Source organism: Giraffa tippelskirchi, chromosome 1, assembly GCF_054371585.1.
Source record: "Giraffa tippelskirchi isolate mGirTip1 chromosome 1, T2T-mGirTip1v1.2.pri, whole genome shotgun sequence".
Classification (NCBI taxonomy): Eukaryota; Metazoa; Chordata; class Mammalia; order Artiodactyla; family Giraffidae; genus Giraffa; species Giraffa tippelskirchi.
In genome coordinates, this window is record NC_137275.1 from 149,031,932 (window position 1) to 149,054,516 (window position 22,585).

The window sequence follows — 22,585 nt, forward strand, 5'->3', positions numbered from 1 at the left end:
CATATATATATATACACACACACACACAGTAAACGAAAAGTACTAGTTATCAAAAATGAGAAAAGACATTCAACCTTCCATATCTGTGCATTTCATATGTATGAATTTAGCCAATGACTGAAAATATTTTAAAAAAAATCCAGAAGTTTCCAAAAAGCAAACTTTGAAGTTGCTGTGCACTAGTAACTATTTGCACACCATTTACATTGTATTAAGGTATGATAAGTAATCTAAAGATGATTTAAAATATATGGGAGGATGTTGCATGGGGTATATTCAAATGCTATGTATGCTATTACTGCCAAAATATTGACTTTCTCTGCCCACTGAACCTGAATAAATCCTCTGCCAACTGAGAACACAGCAGGCTAGTGCCTCAGGACTGTGCCTCTCCTCCTTGGGGAACTGAGAAACTTCATATAGCCTGGGTCTCCTAGTCTTTAGGGTAAATGATAAGATTCAGACTAATAAAATGAAAGTGAAAGCCGCTCGGTCTTGTCCGACTCTTTGTGACCCCAGGGACTATACAGTCCATGGAATTCTCCAGGCCAGAATACTGGAGTGAGTAGCCTTTCCCTTCTCCAGGGGATCTTCCCAACCCAGGGATAAAGTCTTGCATTATTCTTGCTTTGTTTCAAAACCCTCATAGCTGGCGGCAGGTAGCCAGGTAACTGGGTCCCTTTGTCTCTGGTTTATTGTGCTGAGGCCTTCTTTCTGAAATGCAAAAAGAAAGAAAACTACAAGGGGTGGTCTGTGGTAAAGGTAAGCACCAGGTGCAGGATGTAATTAGCATAGAATTAAAGAATAATGGATGCAGAATGTAGCTTCTGCGGAGCTAGGGGTCCAATAGGTGCAGGATGTAGTTTACACAGGGTCAGATTTGTTGTTCAGTTGTTTGGTCATGTCTGACTCTTTGAGACCCCATGGACTGCAGCATGCCAGGTTTTCTTGTCCTTCATTACCTCCCAGAGTTTGTTCAAACTCATGTGCATTGAGTCAGTGATGCCGTCTAATCATCTCATCCTCTGTAGTCCCCTACTCCTGCTGTCTTCAGTCTTTTCCAGCATCAAGGTCTTTTCCAGTGAGTCAGCTCTTCGCATCAGGTGGCCAAAGTGTTGGAGCTTCAGCTTCAGGGTCAGCTTAGTTTTGAGAAAAGCAAAGCTTGTGGTAGACTAGAGATTAGGAACACTTGTAAAAATTAGGAGGGATTAGTCCTGCTCACTGTTCTCTGTATCGTTTTTGTTCTCAGGAGAGAAAAGAAAGAAAAACTCATTCCTCTTTTTTCCTTTTCAATGCAACAGTGTCACTCAGGACTTAAGCATCATCCTGCAGTTTGGTGTCTGGGGGAGTCAGGGTGGGGCCTGGAACCAACTTCCGTGGACACAGAGGGACAACAACTGTACTAAAAATTGTTAAGAAAAAACGTTAGAAGTAGAAATCTATTTCTTTCTTCTCCAGTATTCTATTCTCCCTTTCTGAGAGAACTCTCTCTGGAAAACTCATGAGGGGTAAGATTGCTAAGGATCTTCTACCCTTGTGGGATCATTGAACAATTAAAACTCCATCAGAGGTGATGAATTTCTTGAAAGAGAAGAGCCAGCCTTGTATTTGTGTATTCTCAGGACTGTTTTTTTAGGCTTCCCAGGTGGTGCTTTTGGTAGAGTCCACCTTTACCCAGGAGATTGGTAAAGAATCTCCTGCCAATGCAGGAGACACAGGGACTCAGGTTTGATCCCTGGGGTCGGGAAGATGCCCTGGAAGAGGAAAAGGCACCCCACTCCAGTATTCTTGCCTGGAAAATTCCATGGGCAGAGGAGCCTGGTGGGCTACAGTCCATGGGGTCGCAAGGAGTTGGACACCACTGAGCACAGGGCTGATTTTGTAGTGGCTCAAAAGCAGCTCTCTGATGGAGGAAATGGAACAAGATTGTCAGGATAGAGTACAGAGTGCTTTCCCAGGTTGCCAGATCCCTGATTCTCCCAGGCTCTGCTGCCTTTGGCTATGACCTCAGGCCAGCCTTAGATTGACTCCTTGTTGCTTACAACAAGGAGCAATTAGACTTCTTTATCTCTCTCAGGGAATGAAGGTCAAAGCAGGTGGTGGATCTGAAGTCCTTGGTAAAGTCTGTCTAATTCTTAATTTTCTCAACTATAATGCAAAAGAAGAGAACCACTTTCTCTGAGTTTAGACAGTTAGGTTTTTCCCTGGGGGCAGTTCTTCTGATTTCCAGTTCATTGTTCCTGGGTAAATCAATTTATGTCACATATGATTCAGAATCGTTTCAGTTGTTCTATGGATAATTATATTCAGCTCTGAGTTTGTGTTTTAAACTTTTATCCTTGATTCGTAAAAATTACTTTGAAAGTTAATTTGAGTAAAATCATGGTTTCAAAAATTCTTTGTAAGTAATTCCATGATGGCTTCTATGTTCCTTCTCACTGACGCCTTACAGATTTTAATGTAGAGTACAAGTCAGAAAATCTTCACTGGTTTTCTTAGCATTCTAGTCGAAGATCTCAAAATCTCTCTATGTTTTAGTGAGTGGGAATGGGTTGATCATGAGTTGGCCATTTTTTACTCAAAATGCTACTTCTCTATTAGTTTATTTTCTTTCTTAAACACTTTAGGGTACTTGTAGGATCTGAAGCTGTGAGTCATGAGGTAATAACTTCAAGTACAGGGAAGATAAAAGGTTCTGTTGTTTATAGCATCTTTAGTTGATTGGTAATAACTATCCAGAGTGCTGAGAAGGATATCAGGCCAGTAGGAGCTCTGCAAATAGCACAGCAAGCCAGCAAAAGCTATGATAGATTATTGATGATGTTTCTGTGTTGGGCAGATATGGAGAAGGTGCTTGTATTGTGTAGGTATCATTGTAAAATTATTCAGAAGAACAATAGTAAATATGAATCTCTTCAAGGCACATCATTAACATTGCCCATCAAGAATTTCCATTGCATAGAGAGCTTGAAAGGATAGCTGGGATCCAGTTTTTTTCCTTGCTGTGTACAGATTATCTCAGATACATATGATGATATCTCAGATACATATGATGCCAACATATGATATCAGCATATTTATATCAACATGGAGCATACATTCTCCTCTGATTAAAGTGAATGTGTAATTATGAAATAAACTGTTGTTGTTCAGTTGCTTAATTGTGTCTGATTCTTTGCGACCCCATGGACTATAGCATGCTAGGCTCCACTGTCCTCCACTATCTCTCAAAGTTTGTTCAAATTCACATGCATTGAGTCGGTGACACTATCTAACCAGCTCATCCTCTATGCCCCTTCTCTTTTTGCTTGCGATATTTCCGAGCATCAGTCTTTCCATTTCCTCTCTACCAAATTGCTGCTGCTGCTGCTGCTAACTCGCTTCAGTCGTGTCTGACTCTGTGCGACCCCATAGACGGCAGCCCACCAGGCTCTGCCGTCCCTAGGATTCTCCAGGCAAGAATACTGGAGTGGGTTGCCATTTCCTTCTCCAGTGCATGAAAGGGAAAAGTGGAAGAATGTTACTAAATCATTTTCTTCTGTTCAGGAAATTTACTGAGAAAGTTTGGGTAGAGAAACCTTTCTGAATTTTTATAAGGAAGAACTCAGAGCAGGGTGATTTTTCCACTTTGCAAACATCTTTGCACATTTTTGTTGGCTTGTACAGGTATCTTTAGAATACATGATTTCCACATGAAGGAAAAAAGGCAAAAGGGGGAAATGGCTTGTAAGAGCATCATTGGTTTTCGTGGTAACATGAGGGTTGTGAAATACTGAGAAGCAGCTGAACTGTACAAGCAAGCAGACAGAATTTGTTTCTATTGCAGCATCAAATTAAGTCCCTCTGGCGAAAAGTCAGTTAGTTTATAAGAGTCCTTATGGAATCGGGCCACCTTTCTGCTTCCCCTTGCAAAAATGCTCCCGTCATTCTGCTGACCCTGAGGTTTCCCACATCAGTGATCAGAGCAAGCTGGGGACAAATGGATTCTGAGGCTCTGACTTGGCCCTATGTTGGGGTCAAGAAATGGAGTTCTCAAGATGTGTTGTTAGGTTTCCCACTGGGGTGTTGTCCAGTAAATGTTGGCTGTCTCTGGACATTGAAATTTTGTACCAGAGATAAAACAATACCATCATTTTATTTGGTGGAGATAAATTATCATCTCTGAAATCTTGTTTGATTCAGAATCCTAACTTCCTTTAGTATTGTTCTGTGGGGGATTTTTTTTGTTGTTATTTACTTATTCTTTTTTTGGCCCTTCTCTGTTCATCCAAATCTTTCTCTCTTTCCCCTCTCCTGCCACCTTCTTCAAGTAAAAAATCAGAGCAACACTTTCCATGTAATATCTACATACTTGGTTTTCTCAACACCAAGAGAAAAATATAAGAGCAAAATTAGAATATGAATACTACACAAATATAGCATACTTTTTCTGATCTGTATTGCACCTAATTTGGTAGCCCAGTTGACTGAGGGATGAATTTTGTTTGATTTTTGAACTTGGAAATTATGACACTTGCACTCTTCATTATCCCCTAATGGTGCTACTTCAGGTTGTTTCTGAAATAATTTTCAATGTTTTACTACCATCTCTGTCTTAGGACTCTGAGGAAGAAAAAGAGAAAATCTGAATGTCAATAGAATATATTTTATTTGACTTATACTGAGCTTTATTCTGCTGCCTTCATCCAGGACCAAGTTCTGCCATTCTGTTTTTCTTGAGACAAGCTTTGCTCTCTTATTCCTTTGACATATTTTGTAATAGCAGTGTTACATTTACATGGGGCTTTGTAATTAAGAAAATATTTCCACGCAGACTATTTCATTTGGCCTCTCTGGGACACAGGAAGAGGCAAGATGGATAGCCCCATTTTTGAAAGAGGAAACAAGATGTTCATAAAAACCAAGGTTAGAATCCAGATCTTCGGATTCATGTCTACCCTTCCTACATCACTGTGGCACAAGGAGCCACAGAAATAGATTTGCTTTTCTCTCTCCCTTTTCTCTTCCTGGTAGATGAACATTAGAATCTTTGTTTTTGACCTTATTTTCTGATTAAGGACTTACTATGATATAGTTAGAGAATGAGCTATTGCTCCATATGCTGTTAGGTAAGAAGTTACAATACTTAGCTGGTTAGTGACTAAATGAAATTATTATAATAGGAAAACTTGAAGAATAAGGTGGTTATTAACAGTGTAAAAGTTCAGTCACAAATAATGAAATAAACCCCAAATAAAAGTGGGTAGCTCAGCTGGTAAAGAATCCACATGCAATGCAGGAGACCCTGAGTCAATTCCTGGGTCAGGAAGATCCGTTAGAGAAAGGATAGGCTACCTGCTCCAGTATTCTTGGGCTTCCCTGGTGGCTCAGCTGGTAGAAAATCCACCTGCAGTGCAGGAGACCTGAGTTCGGCCCCTGGATTGGGAAGATCCCCCAAGACAGGAACGGCTTCCCACTCCAGTATTATGATCTGGAGAAGTCCATGGACTATACATGGGTTTGCAAAGAGTTGGACATGACTGAGTGACTTTCACTCACTCACTCACTCAACAGTGGCTTAAACCGGAAAGCGGTTTATATTCCCTGTCGAGTAAAATTCTGGAAGAATAGGCTGGTATGGTGACTTTGCCTTGCAAATGTCCCGAACACCCACACTCCTTCTGGCTCACTGCATTGGTAGCCTGAGGTGTGGTTCTGTTTCTTATGTGCAAGGCAGCCTTCTCAGTCTGGGCAACAAAAGTGATAGAAGTCTAAAGATAAACCCATGAATAAAAAGGAAGTTCTTACCTTCATGAGGGAAGTAGAAATGAACAATATAAATAAGCAAATGTATTATGTTAGGTGGCTATTACTGCTCAGGAAAAGGATCTGGGGATGAGAGCATCATAATTTTAGTGAGATAGTTAGGTGCGGCCACAGCGTCAAGGTCACATTTGATGGAAAATTTGAAAGGGGTGAGGTAAAAAGAGGGGTGTCTGGGGAAGAATGTTTGTGTCAGAGGGAACCGCAAATGGGAAGGTTGATTTTGGTTTGTTTGAAAAAAAAGCAAAGATGCTAGTGTAGCTGGAGAAATGTGAGCAAAGGGAAGACAAACAGGAGATGAGAGAGGTAAGGGGGAAAACAGATTACGTGGTAAAATACCTTACAGGCCGTCACAAGACCTTCAGCTTTCACACTAAGATGAGAAGCCGTTGGAGGTGTAGGGCAGAGAAGGGATGTGATATAAGTAACATCTAATAGGAACCTCGGCTGCCATGCTGAGAAATGCCTAAAGGAGAGGCAAGGAGAAGCAGGGAGGTCCAGTAGGATGCTCCTGTAGTCCAGTGGAATTGGTGGTGTCTTGGACCAGTGTGGTAGCAATGGAAACAGTGAGAAGTATTTGGATTCTTGATATGTTTTGAAAAAAAGTGAACATTAAATTTACATTGCTGTACTAATGCATTACTACAAACAGTGATTGAAAACAACACAATTGATTTATCTCACAGTTTTCACTGGTCAGAGTCCAGCCATGGCTTATCCTGGTTCTCTGCTTCAGGTTGTCATCACACTGAAATCAAGGTGTCCATGGGGGTCCCTTCTTATTCGGAGGCTTGAGTCAGGAATAACCTTCTCCCAAGCTCATTTAGGTTATTGACAGAGTTCATTGCCTTGTGACAGCAGAACTCGTAGGGGCACGCTTCTTTAAGTTCAGCAGGAGAGCTTCTAGCCCACTGGCTAAGAGAGTCTTAGTCATGAGAATGACATCCCATAACCTTTGTTTTATTCGGTTGGTTGGATGGATCATTAGTTCTGTTGTCACTTAAGGGGAGGGAACTTCTGTGTACTAGGAGGCTGGAATTATTGGAGGTCACCCTAAGGTCTGTCTACCACAATGAACAAACAGTTTTATTTGTTTACTTAGATGTGTGAAGCAAAGAAGAGAACAAATGAAAACCTGGAGTTGCATTTACTGAGCTAAAGAAGACTCAGGGAGGGGAGATCAACAGCTTAATTTTGGCAACAGCAACAAAAACAAAAAACTGAGCTGCCTGTTACACACCCACAGGTTGCTGTGTCCTTCTCCAGGGGATCTTCTTGACACAGAGGCCAAACCTGTGTCTCTTAGGTCTCCTGCATTGGCAGGCAGGTTCTTCACCACTAGCGACCCCTGGGGTGTGTTCACATGCACCCACAGGGAGATATCAAACAGTTGCATGTTTGATCTAGAATTAAGGGAGAAGGTTCAGTTCAGTGCAGTTCAGTTCAGTTGCTCAGTCATGTCCAACTCTTTGTGACCCCATGAACTGCGGCACGCCAGGCCTCCCTGTCCATCACCAACTCCCTGAGTCCACCCAAACCCATGTCCATCAAGTCGATGATGCCATCCAGCCATCTCATCCTCTGTCATCCCCTTCTCCTCCTGCCCTCAATCTTTCCCAGCATTAGGGTCTTTTCCAATGAGTCAGCTCTTCGCATCAGGTGGCCAAAGTATTGAAGTTTCAGCTTCAACATCAGTCTTTCCAATGAACACCCAGGACTGATCTCCTTTAGGATGGACTGGTTGGATCTCCTTGCAGTCCAAGGGACTCTCAAGAGTCTTCTCCAACACCACAGTTCAAAAGCATCAATTCTGCGGCTCTCAGCTTTCTTCACCGTCCAACTCTCACATCCATACATGACCAATGGAAAAACCATAGCGTTGACTAGATGGACCTTTGTTGGCAAAGTAATGTCTCTGCTTTTTAATATGCTATCTAGATTGGTCATAACTTTCCTTCCAAAAGGAAGGAAAAGAGTAAGCATCTTTTAATTTCATGGCTGCAGTCACCATCTGCCGTGATTTTGGAGCCCAGAAAAATAAAGTCAGCCACTGTTTCCATTGTTTCCCCATCTATCTACCATGAAGTGATGGGACCGGATGCCATGATCTTAGTTTTCTGAATGTTGAGCTTTAAGCCAACTTTTTCACTTTCCACTTTCACTTTCATCAAGAGGCTCTTTAGTTGTTCTTCACTTTCTGCCATAAGGGTGGTGTCATCTACATATCTGAGGTTATTGATATTTCTCCCGGCAATCTTGATTCCAGCTTGTACTTCCCCCAGCCCAGCGTTTCTCATGATGTACTCAGCATATAAGTTAAATAAGCAGGGTGACAATATACAACCTTGACATAGAAAGTTAGAGATATAAATGTAGGACTCATTAGCCACATTTAAAATACGTGGTATTTAAAGCCAAGGAATGAAGTTGCTAGGTAATTGAGAGTAGACAGAAAACAGGACTAGACCTGCAGGTCCCCAACATGAAAAAGCCAGAGAGTCTATGGAGAAGCAGGAAAGAAGAGAGATAAGAAGAGTGTCGGAGAGTATAGAGTCCTTGCAGTATCCTTTATGCTGCTGCTGCCAAGTCGCTTCAGTCGTGTCGGACTCTGTGCGACCCCATAGACGGCAGCTCACCAGGCTCCACCGTCCCTGGGATTCTCCAGGCAAGAATACTGGAGTGGGTTGCCATTTCCTTCTCCAGTGCATGAAAGGGAAAAGTGAAAGTGAAGTCGCTCAGTCGTGTCCGACTCTTAGCGACCCCATGGACTGTAGCCTACCAGGATCCTCCGTCCATGGGATTTTCTAGGCAAGAGTACTGGAGTGGGGTGCCATTGCCTTCTCCGAGTATCCTTTATAGGTTGACTTAATTCATTTCAATCTCAGAAAGCCAAGTTTTTTTCTTTTATCTCTCAGTTTGGGGAGACATCTACCCACCCTGCTAGCTCTTTCTGTCTGAATGCACTGCTTGTTTGAATGCCTTTAGATGTCAGAGGTTAATGGAAACAAGTTGTGAAAGTTCAATAAACAGTTTGCATTCTTGCCCAAACAATCCAACCTAATTCAGCCTGAGAGTGAGCAACATGGTCAGTGGGAGGGTGGTACTGCTTTATTTTGGGACCGACCAAATAGAAAACAGGCTGCTCTGTGAAGCATGTAACCCCTGGTATCAGGTGACACAGGTCAGGCACTACCTCAAAAGTGAAGGCTTCAAACAATGACAAGAGAATGAGCCTTCCGTTAATGTCCTAGAAGTGGACAGGACAGGCCTTTCTGTCTATACCTTCTGACATTTATTTCCATGTACAGAAATCATTAAAAGTAATAAAGTGTAATACCTTTCTTTGGGGATAATGAACTACCCTCTGTTCACCTAATCATATATTGGAGTTAAAGATATGTTTCAGTACCATTTACTTTGGGTTAAAATCATTTCTGTTCTCACAGGACACAAAGAAAAAAATCATGAAATTCTAAGTGGTTAAAATAGAAAAAAAGGACTCCACTTGTGCAAATTCAGTACTTTCTATGTAATTAGCATTGTAGATGATGTATAAATGCATGTACATCTGCCGTGTCATTAGCTGTGTATGTTGAAGCTATGTTATTCAATTCCTAGTGCTTGTTACACCTAAAACAAAACCCCAAACGTTCACTTAGAAAAAATATCTTTTCGCCAATTTCCACTCAAGCATTTCTTAGGTGTCTTCATTGCCTGGCAAAGTGTGCACAGGTGACAAATTATTAAGCCTTTTTTAAAAAAGTGGGTTGCACTGATTCAGAATTAATCATGTTTTCAAACAGTGGGCAAATAATTCTATCAGCTCTCTTGCACAAATATGGTTACAGTCCTCATTTATCAAGTGAGGAAACAGAAGCAGAGTTTGACAGCTTTCTCTGAAGGCAGGGGGAGCAAATGCTGCCCTTGGCAGTGAGGCGGGCTGGCTCCTCTAAGACCACACAGCTGACATCCTGGTGGGGACCTGTGGAGTCTGGAAGCAGGAGTTACCCCCAGGGAATGAAATGACTGCATTGCTTTTCACATGGGCCTGGAGGTCAAGTTAGTTTATTTGTTTTTAATTTAGCTGAAATTATAGGCTGGTTGAAAGATTCCTTTGACAGTGGAGGTCTTTTGAATGAGCCACATAAACTTTTGGTTTCTCTCTCACTTTCCTCCAACCCCTTGTCCCATTTGCAGGATTATAAAAGCACTTGGGAGGTATACATTGCTGGCGTTGTCAGGAGTGATCAGCGAGTTTTATTAAAAGCTCTGGGACTGCCTGAAAGACCTCCTTGTCTGAGTTTAAAATGAAAGGGACATGTTAAGATCTTGGGGCATGTTGTCAGGACCCTTCTCCCTGCCCCTTGGACTATGAGCTGATACCCCTGGAGGAAGCTGAGAAGTTCTCCTTTGTTGAAGGGATTTCCCTGGTGAACAGAACCGACTTGGCCCCTGTCAGCATGAGCTCTCCGAACCAGGGTGGGCTTGGTGCCCTGCTCCTGCTGCTGCTGCTCTCAGGCTGGGCCAGCCCCACCTTTGTCCGTGTTAACCGAGGAGTCAGGGTGATGAAGGGCAGTTCTGCCTTCCTGTCTCAAGATGACCTGAAGTTCACCATCCCCAAAGAGAAAGATGCCTGCAAAGTGGAAGTTGTGATGAATGAGCCAATAACTCAGAGGGTTGGGAAACTCACTCCACAGGTAGGTCATATTTGAGATTTGCTATTTAGTAGTGTATATGAATCTGAGTGTGTGAGAATATTAGGGAGGGAGAAGGGAGAGGAGAGAGAGAAAGATAAAAGGTCTTCCTTCAAGCTACCAGAGGTGAGTGCTGTTAAGAAGTTCAGATTTGAAATGGTGGAGTTTCAATTGGTGGGCATAATACTGCATTGTTTTTTCTATGCAAGGTGAAACCTGTTAAAATTTTTTTGAGGTATAATTGACATATAACATTAGTTTCAGGTGTACCAGGTAATGATTTGATATTGGTCAAAATTATTTTTGAATGTTCTTGGCTGACTGTGAATTACAAAACCAACAGTAGTTACTCCTGTTTATGTTAATACCTGTGGTGGAAGGGTGGTTCAAACTAATGGATGGATGGATTTTTAAATGAAAAATACACAAATTGACAAGTCTTTCCAATTTATCCTCTTTATTGAAGAGAATTCATGTAAATCTTACTAAGGTCAGGGAATCAAATACCACTCATTTTAGGTATTTGAGAAACTTAGGGGGGAAACAGAGAGAGGAAAATGGGGACAGAGAAAGAAAATGAAAACAGGACCAGCCTTCCAAGGGTTGGAGTGGGCAACCCTTGGAAGACTACAAGTGTATCACACTACACAGGAGACTCGGATATGAATCTGAGTGTGTGAGAATATTAGAGAGGGAGGAGGGAGAGGAGAGAGAGAAAGATAAAAGGTCTTCCTTCAAGCTACCAGAGGTGAGTGCTGTTAAGATGTTCAGATTTGAAATGGTGGAGTTGCAACTGGTGGGCATAATACTGCATTGTTTTTTCTATGCAAGGTGAAACCTGCATAGAAACCTACACATAGTCTCCTGTGTAGTGTGATATGGTCAGTCTTTATGGGACTATTACTGCCCCAGATTTTCTCACCTTGGCCAGTCAAAGTGCCTTTGGATAAGATGCCAGGGTTCCAGGACAATTTTAGGACACACTTGTCCTGCAGAATAGCAAAAATAAAACGTGAATACATTTTTATCTATTACCATCACTCAAACATTCCCTTGAGTAATGGAAGAGATCTGGAAAAGAGATATGAAGATACTTTAAATAGTCACTGTTCTTCAAAAATGTCCGCATACGTTTTTTTACCTTTAATCATGGCCTTGGAGACCTTGTCATTTAAGGGTATTCTGTGCTCAATCCTTTTGTAGGGTAAAGAGTTATCCTCTAATTCACTGGGTTTAGGAAAGCCTGAATTATCAAATATTTGTTTAAAGTAAAAGTTTTTCTCTATACACAGTAGAATATCACTTCTGGTCTTATTACTTGTTCTTACTGTGGTTTAACTTTCCTCTCAATGCAAACAGGTTTGAGAATATTTAACACTAGATGTGACTACTTCTCCTGGCAAAATACATCATTTCTATTTGCTGAACTGTGAGCATTAATGTTCTTTCTGTCTATTTAGCTGAAAATAAAAAAATCCATCGGCTTATTCGAAAGTGATAATAGATATTGTAAAGAAGAACTAAAGAGACAGAGATAGGGACTTCCTTGGTGGCCCAGTGGTTAAGACTTTGCTTCCAGTGCAAAGAGTGTGGGTTTGACTGATGAAAGAAATCAAAGATGACACAAATAGATGGAGAAATACACCATGTTCATGAATCGGAAGAATCAATATAGTGAAAATGAGTATACTACCCAAAGCAATCTATAGACTCAATGTAATCTCTATTAAGCTACCAACGGTATTTTTCAGAGGACTAGAACAAATAATTTCACAATTTGTATAGAAATACAAAAAACCTCGAATAGCCAAAGCAATCTTGAGAAAGAAGAATGGAACTGGAGGAATCAACCTGCCTGAACTTCAGACTATACTACAAATCTATAGTCATCAAGACATTATGGAACTGTCACAAAGACAGAAATACAGATCAATGGAACAAAATAGAGAGCCCAGAGATAAATCCACGCACCTATGGACACCTTATCTTTGACAAAGTAGGCAAGAATATACAATAGAGAAAAGGCAATCTCTTTAACAAGTGGTGCTGGGAAAGCTGGTCAACCACTTGTAAAAGAATGAAACTAGAACACTTTCTAACACCATACACAAAAATAAACTCAAAATGGATTAAAGATCTAAATGTAAGACCAGAAACTATAAAACTTCTAGAGGAAAACGTAGGCAAAACACTTTCTGACACAAACCACAGCAAGATCCTCTATGACCCACCTCCCAGAGTAATGGAAATAAAAGCAAAAATAAACAAATGGGACCTAATTAAACTTAAAAGCTTTTGCACAACAAACGAAGGAAACTATAAGCAAGGTGAAAAGACAGCAGTCAGAGTGGGAGAAAATAATAGCAAATGAAGCAACGGACAAAGAATTAATCTCAAAAATACACAAGCAACTCCTGCAGCTCAATTCCAGAAAAATAAGCGACCTGATCAAAAAATGGGCCAAAGAACTAAACAGACATTTCTCCAAAGAAGACATGGCTAACAAAGACATGAAAAGATACTCAGCATCACTCATCTGCTGCTGCTGCTGTTGCTGCTAAGTCGCTTCAGTCGTGTCCGACTCTGTGCGACCCCATAGACGGCAGCCCACCAGGCTCCGCCGTCCCCAGGATTCTCCAGGCAAGAATACTGGAGTGGGTTGCCATTTCCTTCTCCAGTGCGTGAAAGGGAAAAGTGAAAGTGAAGTCGCTCAGTCGTGTCCGACTCTTAGCGACCCCATGGACTATAGCATACCAGGGTCCTCCGTCCATGGGATTTTCCAGGCAAGAGTACTGGAGTGGGGTGCCATTGCCTTCTCCACATCACTCATCAGAGAAATGCAAATCGAAACCACAATGAGGTACCATCTCACGCCAGTTAGAATGACTACTATCCAAAAGTCTACAAACAATAAATGCTGGAGAGGGTGTGGAGAAAAGGGAACCCTCTTACACTGTTGATGGGAATGCAAACTAGTACAGCCACTATGGAGAACAGTGTGGAGATTCCTTAGAAAACTGGAAATAGAACTGCCATACGACCTAGCAATCCCACTGCTGGGCATACACACCAAAGAGACCAGAATTGAAAGAGACACATGTACCCCAATGTTCATTGCAGCACTGTTTACAATACCTAGGACATGGAAGCAACCTAGATGTCCATCGGCAGATGAATGAATAAGAAAGTTGTGGTACATATACACAGTGGAATATTACTCAGCTATTGAAAATAATACATTTGAATCAGTTCTAATGAGGTGAATGAAACTGGAGCTTATTATACAGAGTGAAGGAAGTCAGGAAGAAAAACGCCAATATAGTATATTAATGCATACGTATGGAATTTAGAAAGATGGTAATGATGACCCTATATCAGTTCAGTTCAGTCGCTCAGTCGTGTCCAACTCTTTGCGACCCCATGAATTGCAGCACACCAGGCCTCTCTGTCCATCACCAACTCCCGGAGTCTACCCAAACCCATGTCCATCGAGTTGGTGATGCCATCCAACCATCTCATCCTCTGTCGTCCCCTTCTCCTCCTGCCCCCAATCCCACCCAGTATTAGGGTCTTTTCCAATGAGTCAACTCTTCGCATGAGGTGGCCAAAGTATTGGAGTTTCAGCTTCAACATCAGTCCTTCCAATGAACACCCAGGATTGATCTCTTTTAGGATGGATTAATTGGATCTCCTTGCAGTCTAAGGGACTCTCAAGAGTCTTCTCCAACACCACAGTTCAAAAGCATCAATTCTTCGGCGCTCAGCTTTCTTCACCGTCCAACTCTCGCATCCATACATGACCACTGGAAAAACCATAGCCTTGACTAGACGGTCTTTTGTTGGCAAAGTAATGTCTCTGCTTTTAAATATGCTATCTAGGTTGGCCATAACCTTCCTTCCAAGGAGTAAGCGTCTTTTAATTTCATGGCTGCAATCATATGCAAGACAGCAAAAGAGACACAGATGTAAAGAACAGTCTTTTGGACTCTGTGGGAGAAGGCCAGGGTGGGATGATTTGAGAGAATAGCATTGAAACATGTATATTATCATATGTGAAATAGATCACCAGTCCAGGTTCGATGCATGAGACAGGGTGCTCAGGGCTGGTGCACTGGGATGACCCAGAGGGATGGGATGGGGAGGGAGGTGGGAGGGGGTTACAGGATGGGGAACACATGTACACCCATGGCTGATTCATGTTAATGTATGGCAAAAACCACTGCAATATTGTAAAGTAATTAGCCCCCAATTAAAATAAATAAATCAATTAAAAAAAAAAAGAGTGTGGGTTTGATTCCCAGTCAGGGAGCTATGATCCCACATCCCACATGCCTTACACCCAAAAAACTAAAACATACAAAGCAGAAGCAATACTGCAACAAATCCAATAAAGACTTTAAAAATGGTCCACATTCCCCCCAAAAAAAATCTTAAAAAAAAGAGACTGATACATACTAGCTCAAATTGACATCTCTAGATATTCCACTTACCTCCCTATGATTATACCTGATTCTGAAATACGTCAGAATTCTATGGAGGGCTCTCATGTTGGGAGTATTGCTTATGATATTGTAACTAAATGTCTCCTTCCAGTTCACTATGAGCTTTTTCTTTTATCAGTCAGTGATCTTCAGATGGACATCTAAACAGTGTTAGTTTGTGCTAATGGCCCCAGGTCACACTTGTTTTCCCAAGTGTGTAGTAACTGCAACATCTGCCCACTTTCTCCCAACATATAACTTCTGCTGGAAGGTGTGTTTGATTGACATCTATAAGTTAGGGGAAAGGTAGGGGCCTGGGTTGGCTCACGCCTGGAGCCCTGGTGCACTAAATGTGGTAAGTCAGTGAACATGAGTAGGCTCAATAGCAGGCAGTGGAGCCCTCACTACAGGCACTGGGGTCAAAAGCAAAATCTTGGGGTTTTGGCGGGCAGCAAAATAGGACCCTAATCCTAGATGACTGGGATTCCTGATAGAGTAGGGACTCAGGGCTATATGGAAAAAACTGGATGCCTTATAAAGACTGATAATTTGATAATGCTTCCAATCAATATATTTAAAAAAATGTTCAACATTTATTTAGAAGTAAAGCTGACTATTTTGTGAGGGAAGAAGAGAGGGAAAATTCCCCTGTAGTGCAGAGATATTAAACTCTGGCCTGAAGCATGCAAAAACAACACCCTATTATTCCCCAGATTCTCCCTCCTTAGAAAGCATTTTGGGGAGAATCTACTGTGACTTAAACCTCTGGGGATATCCTGTCCCTCTCTCCATTCCAAATAGCCTATGACTTCTAAACACATATATCACTTTCTATGAGAATAATGAAAATGTCATCATTTTTAGTGATATTTTAATGGTCCTCATCACTTGGGCAGTTCTGAGGCCCTGAAGAGCAAAAAGTGATCCATGTGACCAGAAGTAAGCAAAACACTTATTTGGTCCCAAGGATCAAGGATTGTAAGACATCTCTAAGTCATCTCCTTTTCAAACTTTCTCTGATTTTAGGGCAAAAATTCATTACTAGAAAGACGATGTGGAACAAAAACAACATATCTGTCTGATTTAGGAAAGTTAGCATTGCAAGGCAAAGGAACAGGGCTCCAAACATCCCCAGAGGGTTCCCTAGCATGATGTGGCTCATTAAAGGATCATGCTTCAGTGTATGCATACCCAGAAGTACCTCTGACATCTCAAACGAATTTTTCTCATCTAAGAATCCACCTGCCAATGCAGGACTGAAGACTCAAGAGATGTAGGTTCGATCTTTGGATCAGGAAGATTCCCTGAAGTGGGAAATGGCAACCCACTCCAGTGTTCTTAACCTGGAAAATTCCATGGACAGAGGAGCCTGGTGGGCTATAGTCCATGGGGTCACAAAGACTCAGACACAATTGAACATGCACACACGAAGTAAATATATTTATTTTCTTAAAATGGGGAGTTTCATTATCTTCTGGACAAATATTAGAGCTTTGTACTATCAAGAAATCTGTATATCTGGAAAAAAGTTTGTTTCTCAGATCACCAGGTGATCTTTCTATTTTCTTATTGTGATAATTTCAACAAAACCAAGATTCCTAAGTGAAAAGTGCTTTTTTGAGGAATGTGTGCCTGTTTTTAATCCAGGCAGATGCAGTTCTCTCTAGGGATTTATGTGTTATGAAGTTTTTGAAATTAAGCATAACCATGTGCATGCATGTGCGCAAGGGCACGCACACACAAACACACAGTGTAAGCATTACTCTTCAATAGAGCTTCCTAGTAAGGTGAAAGCAAGCTTATGTGGGCCCATTCCTAGTGAGATGACTGTATTAACAACACCCTGCTGTGTAATGAACAGTTTCATGTGATTTGCACAGAAAACGTTTTGTTTAACATCTGTTCAATTAGTGTTTTCATTTCATTACTGAAGTTTGTCTTAGGACCAACAGGTTCATTTTCCTGTTGGATATTTGGAAAGGGATTCGCTTGGCGCACACCAGTACCTTCTGTCTAGATAACCCTCTTGATATAGTCAATTAGAGAAGGTCGATGGCGATGTGTTTTCCTCATGTTTTAGGACAAGACTTACACTGCTCACACCTGTCCCAAAGCAAGAAATTTCCTGGGTGGAAAAGCACCACAGTTTAGTGCTTAGCTTGCTCTTCTGAATAGGAAATATAGCAGTAAGAAAATATCTCTCGTTTGAACCAGTTTACTGTCATTAAAGTGAGTAATGAGTTAGGAATGTGTGACAATTTAATTATAAATTGTAATTGAAAAGCAGTTGGAGTGGAAAAAAACAAAGCTAGACAGTAATTAGAAAAGGATTTAGCTCTCCTTTGTTTTGGTTAGTAAATTTATGGACAATTACGGTTGTCGCCTTTTATAAAAGGAAAACATATTACGAAACATAAAACAGATGTTTCCTTTAACAAAGCAGATTGTCTCTTTATTACCATGACTATTTGTCAATGATATGGGGAAGGTCTTTCCTTTATCTCCTTCCTTGTTGTCAATTAAAAAGAAGAAGCGAAGATGTGTGTAGAACAGGAATACAAATAAATGATTTCCTCTTCTACAGACGTCTTTGCTTCCTCTTTCTGACAGTAAGGAAGGAGATAAAGAAGAGACCTTCAGACTAGAGTAGAGTCAGAAAGGAATGTTTTCTGTAAATGTGTGAGGCTGTACTTAGGTACAGACTAAGTAGCATGAACTCAGCTCATGAACTCAGTGACGTAAATACCTCGAGAGTAGTTCTTAGTACTCTACCAAGTCAGATTGTACAGAATGAGTGTTATGGTGTGACTGGAAGAGAAAATCCTTTTAAAAAATATGACCCCAGAATATAACAATTAGCAATTTTCTTAATAGTTCTGAGTTAGGTAGTATAGTTAATTATAATTCTGCTTGAAGAGAGAAAATTGCCTTGATGTTGCTGTTTGTCTCATGAGTCATTTCTGTTATTACATAACTAGTAAACACAGTCTTTTGCAAGTACATGAGAAACCACTGTGGGTCTTGTTTGGCTTTGATCAAATACAATAGTGTCCATCATAAGCAGCTTCATCTTTAAATATAAAAACACTATTCAGAAAGGAAAGCAATAAAAAGGAGAAGAGAAAATACACACAGAGCTAATATAACATGTTGGTATGTGGGGTAAGACATGTCTTTTCCTGTGTACATACAGATGTACCTCCTTAATTGCTACGAACCCCTAAAAGGTGTTGGCAAATAACATTTTGAAAAATGGAACCACATTTTAAATATACTATAAAAAGATAATTATTTAGAGATCATCACTGCTTAATTTATCTGCTTCATCTGCTTGGACTTCCATAATTTAGATATTCTCAAAACAGACAACAGTTATATAAGCAGGATGGTCATGGACATGGGGCTGGGTAGAGGTGTTGGTGGTTAAAACACACACATACAGGGAATTCTCTGGTGGTCTAGTGGTTAGGACTCTGCTTCCACTGCTAGGGGTATAGGTTCTATCCTTGTTCAGGGAATTAAGATCCTACACAACTACACATACATACACATACATAATGCTAACAGAACATAATTTCTCCAGGCCATACTTTACTGCTGGAAAAACTAATAAGTGTACCAATGATTTTCACATATGTATCCCTTTCTTCTCATGAACTAGGTCTTTGACTGCCATTTCCTTCCCAATGAAGTAAAATATACTCATAACGGTTGCCCAATTCTCGATGAAGACACAGTGAAGCTTAGACTTTACAGGTAAGTGGCACAGGAGCGTTCTTCTTTGTTTGTTGGATAACCATTCTGTGTGCTTCTGTTTCTTTGGATAAGTATTGCTATGGTGGGAGTTACTAGATTTCAAACAAGTAAGTAAGTAGTAGTAGGAACTGGAGACCTGAATGGATGAGGCAAGAATTCTAGCAACCTTTCAGTTACTTTTATTTATATCCTCTTCCTTGAGGCTTTTCTATGGCAAATTATTAGCCTTCTCCTGTTTCCCTTTAGAGTTCTCATACAGGTATCTCTGGTCATTCAACTCTCCATTTACAATTAAAAATGGAGATTACAAACTACAAATTTTTAATGAGAATTAGGAAGAAAATATATTCCAAAAGTGAATGAAATTCTTCGTTTTGATTATCAACTGCTTAGTTTTAAGAAGTGCAGTATCTTTTATTTTTAAACATATTATATTTTAAAAAGGTTTAAAACGATCAATTATGGAGTTGGACAAAGTGACCATATGACCCAGCAGTTCTACTCCTAGATACATATATGTACAAGAGAAATTAAAACATATGTTCACACAAAAATTTACTCAAATGTTCACTGCAGCATTTTTTGTACATGTCAAAAAGTTGAGATAATCAGTCTGATGAATGAGTAAACAAGATGTGGTATATTTATACAATGGAATATTATTCAGCCACAAAAGGGATGAAGTACTGTTACATGCTATAACACAGATGAACCTTGAAAATATTATGCTAAGTGAAAGAATTTGAAGTCACTCAGTCGTGTTCGACTCTCTGCAACTGCATGCACTGTAGCCTACAGGGCTCCTCTGTCCACTGGATTTTCCAGGCAAGGGTACTGGAGTGGGTTGCCATTTCTTTCTCCAGGGGATCTTCCCGACCCAGGGATTGAACCCAGGTCTCCCACATTGCAGGCAGACACTTTACCATCTGAGCCACCTGGGAAGCTCTAAATGAAAGAAGTCAGACATAAAAGGTTACACATAGTATAATTTCATTTATATGATATGTCCAGAAAAGGCAAATTCAGAAAGGCAGAAAGTAGATTGCAGTTGCCAGCTTTTGGGGGTGGGGTGAATGGGGAGTGACTGCTCATGGGTGTAGATTTTTATGGGGGGAGGTGATAAAAGTGTTCTGGAGTTAGCAGGATGGTTGCATAGCCTTCTGAAAATAGTAGAAACATTGAGTTGTAAACTTTAAAAAGGTAAATTTTAGAATGATGTGAATTATATCTAAATAAAAAGTTAACTTAAAAATCAAGCTCATGGTTATGTTAGTGCTCATTTCATAGAAGCAACTGAAAATTCAGTGTGGGTGGAGTAGGCCTTATATAGTTTTTTACTTGGTTTTTGTCACTTTTAAGAGTATTTGACTAAAATACAGCAGCATGAATTTCCCTTAAGTACAAGAGGAATACTAGTCTATAGAGTTTTGTAGCAGACAGTGAATTATCCTGATCACCTATTATAGGTCAGGCTTATGCTAGGTAGGCTTAGGAAACAAAAGCATGAGGCTAAAAGGGCTGGTTTTCATGGCCTGATGCAAAAGATGGCTAGATAATTGTGATGCAGAATGACAAGCCAGAAGAGAGACATGAAGCAAATTCAGTGCTCAGAAAATGAGATGGCACCCAAGGATTCCTTGGGAACTAGGCAATCAGCATACAGGGCTGTTTGATCTTCCTAAGACTTTATAGTTAACAAACTAATTAGCTTCCGAGAGCTTGCTGATGAATTCTGGCTGTTCCCATTTCTTTGAGTTTCCAAGGGACGAGGCGGGTGGAGCAGCACGCATGAAGTGCGGAGTTAGAGGACCTGTCAATCTTCTTGGTCTTGAGGATTTAAAGTAGAACATTCAGAGGAGTTTGAGGCAGAAAAGCAGAGAGCATGTTTATTACCCTCTTACCTCATCTCTAGCCCTTTTGGCAAGCTACTTGACCTCTCTAAGCCTCAGTTTCCTCATCTGTAAAACGGAGTCAACAACACTACCATAGATTCCTGTGAAGGCTGAATGATAAACTCGTTGTAAGGAGTCTAGCATGCACCTGGGGCATCATGAAAACACATCAATGGGGGATCTATTATTGATGCACAACCATCACTCATTAATTTTCTCCCTTCAATAAATAATGACAGCCCATCAATTTGCTGTATGACTCAGGGAACTCAAAGCAGTACTCTGTAACAACCTAGAAGGATGGGATGGGGACGAAGGTGGGAGGGATGTTCAAGAGGGAAGGCATCTAGGTATAGCTATGGCTGATTCATGTTGATGTTTGGCAGAAACTAACACAGTACTGTAAAGCAATTATCCTTCAATTAAAAATAAAAAAATTTAATTAAAAAAAGAATGACAATCCATCCCTATTAGGTTCTGCAAATATCCAGAGAATGTAGTTCCTAAGGGAATGAAAGGAATGGAGGTTACAGTCACTGATCACCCTTTACATGCCACCCACTGAGCTGAGCTTCCCCAGCTAGACTGCAAATAACTACTCTTGTAGTGGCATTTGTGAAAAGCAAAAAGAGCTTGATGCTTCAGAAACCCCTCACCCCTTCACTCCTGAATTAAAAGTCAGTGCATAAACTAGATATGCAGGATACTCCTGAATTGCACACATGCTAGAGATGAGACTCTGAGCTCAGAACAGTCATTAAATACTTGTATTGATGATAGATTTGAGAGAAGGTGTTAAAAGGAGGGTCATTGGAGAGGGAAGTAACAGAAAAAGGAGTTGACACCAATTTAAGGAGAAGGGAAAAGGACAGGGAAGTGGGGTATAGAGTATAATTTAAAATCCAAACTTTACCTGATATACAGATTGTGTGAAAGACAATCTTTAACCTTCAAGTCAACTTAGTGCACAAATATCAGAAGAACCTGCTCACCAATAATGTTGCCTTTGCTCTGTTCTGCCCTCAGATTTACTGATACAGACACCTTCACAGAAACCTTTATCCTGCGTGTCTACCTCCTGGAACCAGACTGTAACATCATCCGCATGAGTGATAATGCACTGGAGGTGTCTGAGTTCTATGGCCTGTCCCGAGTCATTGATAAGAACCTGCTCAGATTTGATTACGAGAGGATGGCCAGCCTGGAATGCACAGTCAGACTGGACCCTGTGGGAACTCAGCTGCCAGCCCACGGCCAGTTGGTTCTGGTGGAGTCCCAGCTGGAAGAACCTCGTGGAGATCAGCCACATAGTTTCTTCCCTGAGTCTCGTATGATATGTTTTAAAACTTATCTGGATGTTACTAAATCTGCCAGATCTTAAACAGTCATCTTCCACCGTGACAAAGAGTTTTACTTAATAGAATTTGTAGCTGGTTGAAAACGTAGGTTAGTGGCAGAGAGTACAGACTTTGGAATCAGAAAAACTTGGGCTTGAAAACTGCCTCTGTTATTTATTTCCTGTGTGATGTTAGGTCAGTTTCTTAACCTAAGTCTCTGAAAAATGGGCAAGGATAGTGGCTGTTCCATAGGGTTGTATAAGTTGAGACTGAATGAAATCACCACACACACAAAGCAATTAACACATTGTCTGGCTCATAGCAAGTGCTCAGTAACTGTCAGCTGTTATTATCAATAGTAAGTAGCAATAGCAGTGATAGCCAGAGTAGCTGGGGAATTTATTAGGTGTTATTAGACTTGAAGCAGGTTTGGGGTAAAGCAGGTAGGCAGGAGATATGGTTTAAATCAGGAAGAGTTGATGGATAATGTTCCTCTTGTTATTCATTTAATTATCACATTTTGGGTACCTCCTAGATGCATAATAGTGTTCTAGGCACTGTGGAAAGACCAAGAAATATAAGGAAAAATTATGGTCGTAGTGATACCTGGAATTTGGACAGTA

General features: G+C 40.8%; 1 protein-coding gene across 1 annotated transcript in view; it reads left to right on the plus strand.

Annotated features, from left to right (window-relative positions):
• The first annotated feature begins 9,999 nt into the window (after window positions 1-9,999).
• FREM1 (FRAS1 related extracellular matrix 1) overlaps window positions 10,000-22,585 on the plus strand; it is a 148,610-nt gene continuing 136,024 nt past the window's right edge. The window contains exons 1-3 of the mRNA XM_081500121.1: window positions 10,000-10,499; window positions 18,639-18,733; window positions 21,652-21,953. Coding sequence (XP_081356247.1) covers window positions 10,263-10,499; window positions 18,639-18,733; window positions 21,652-21,953 — 634 coding nt within the window. The 5' untranslated portion in view covers window positions 10,000-10,262. The remainder of the gene's footprint in view (window positions 10,500-18,638; window positions 18,734-21,651; window positions 21,954-22,585) is intronic.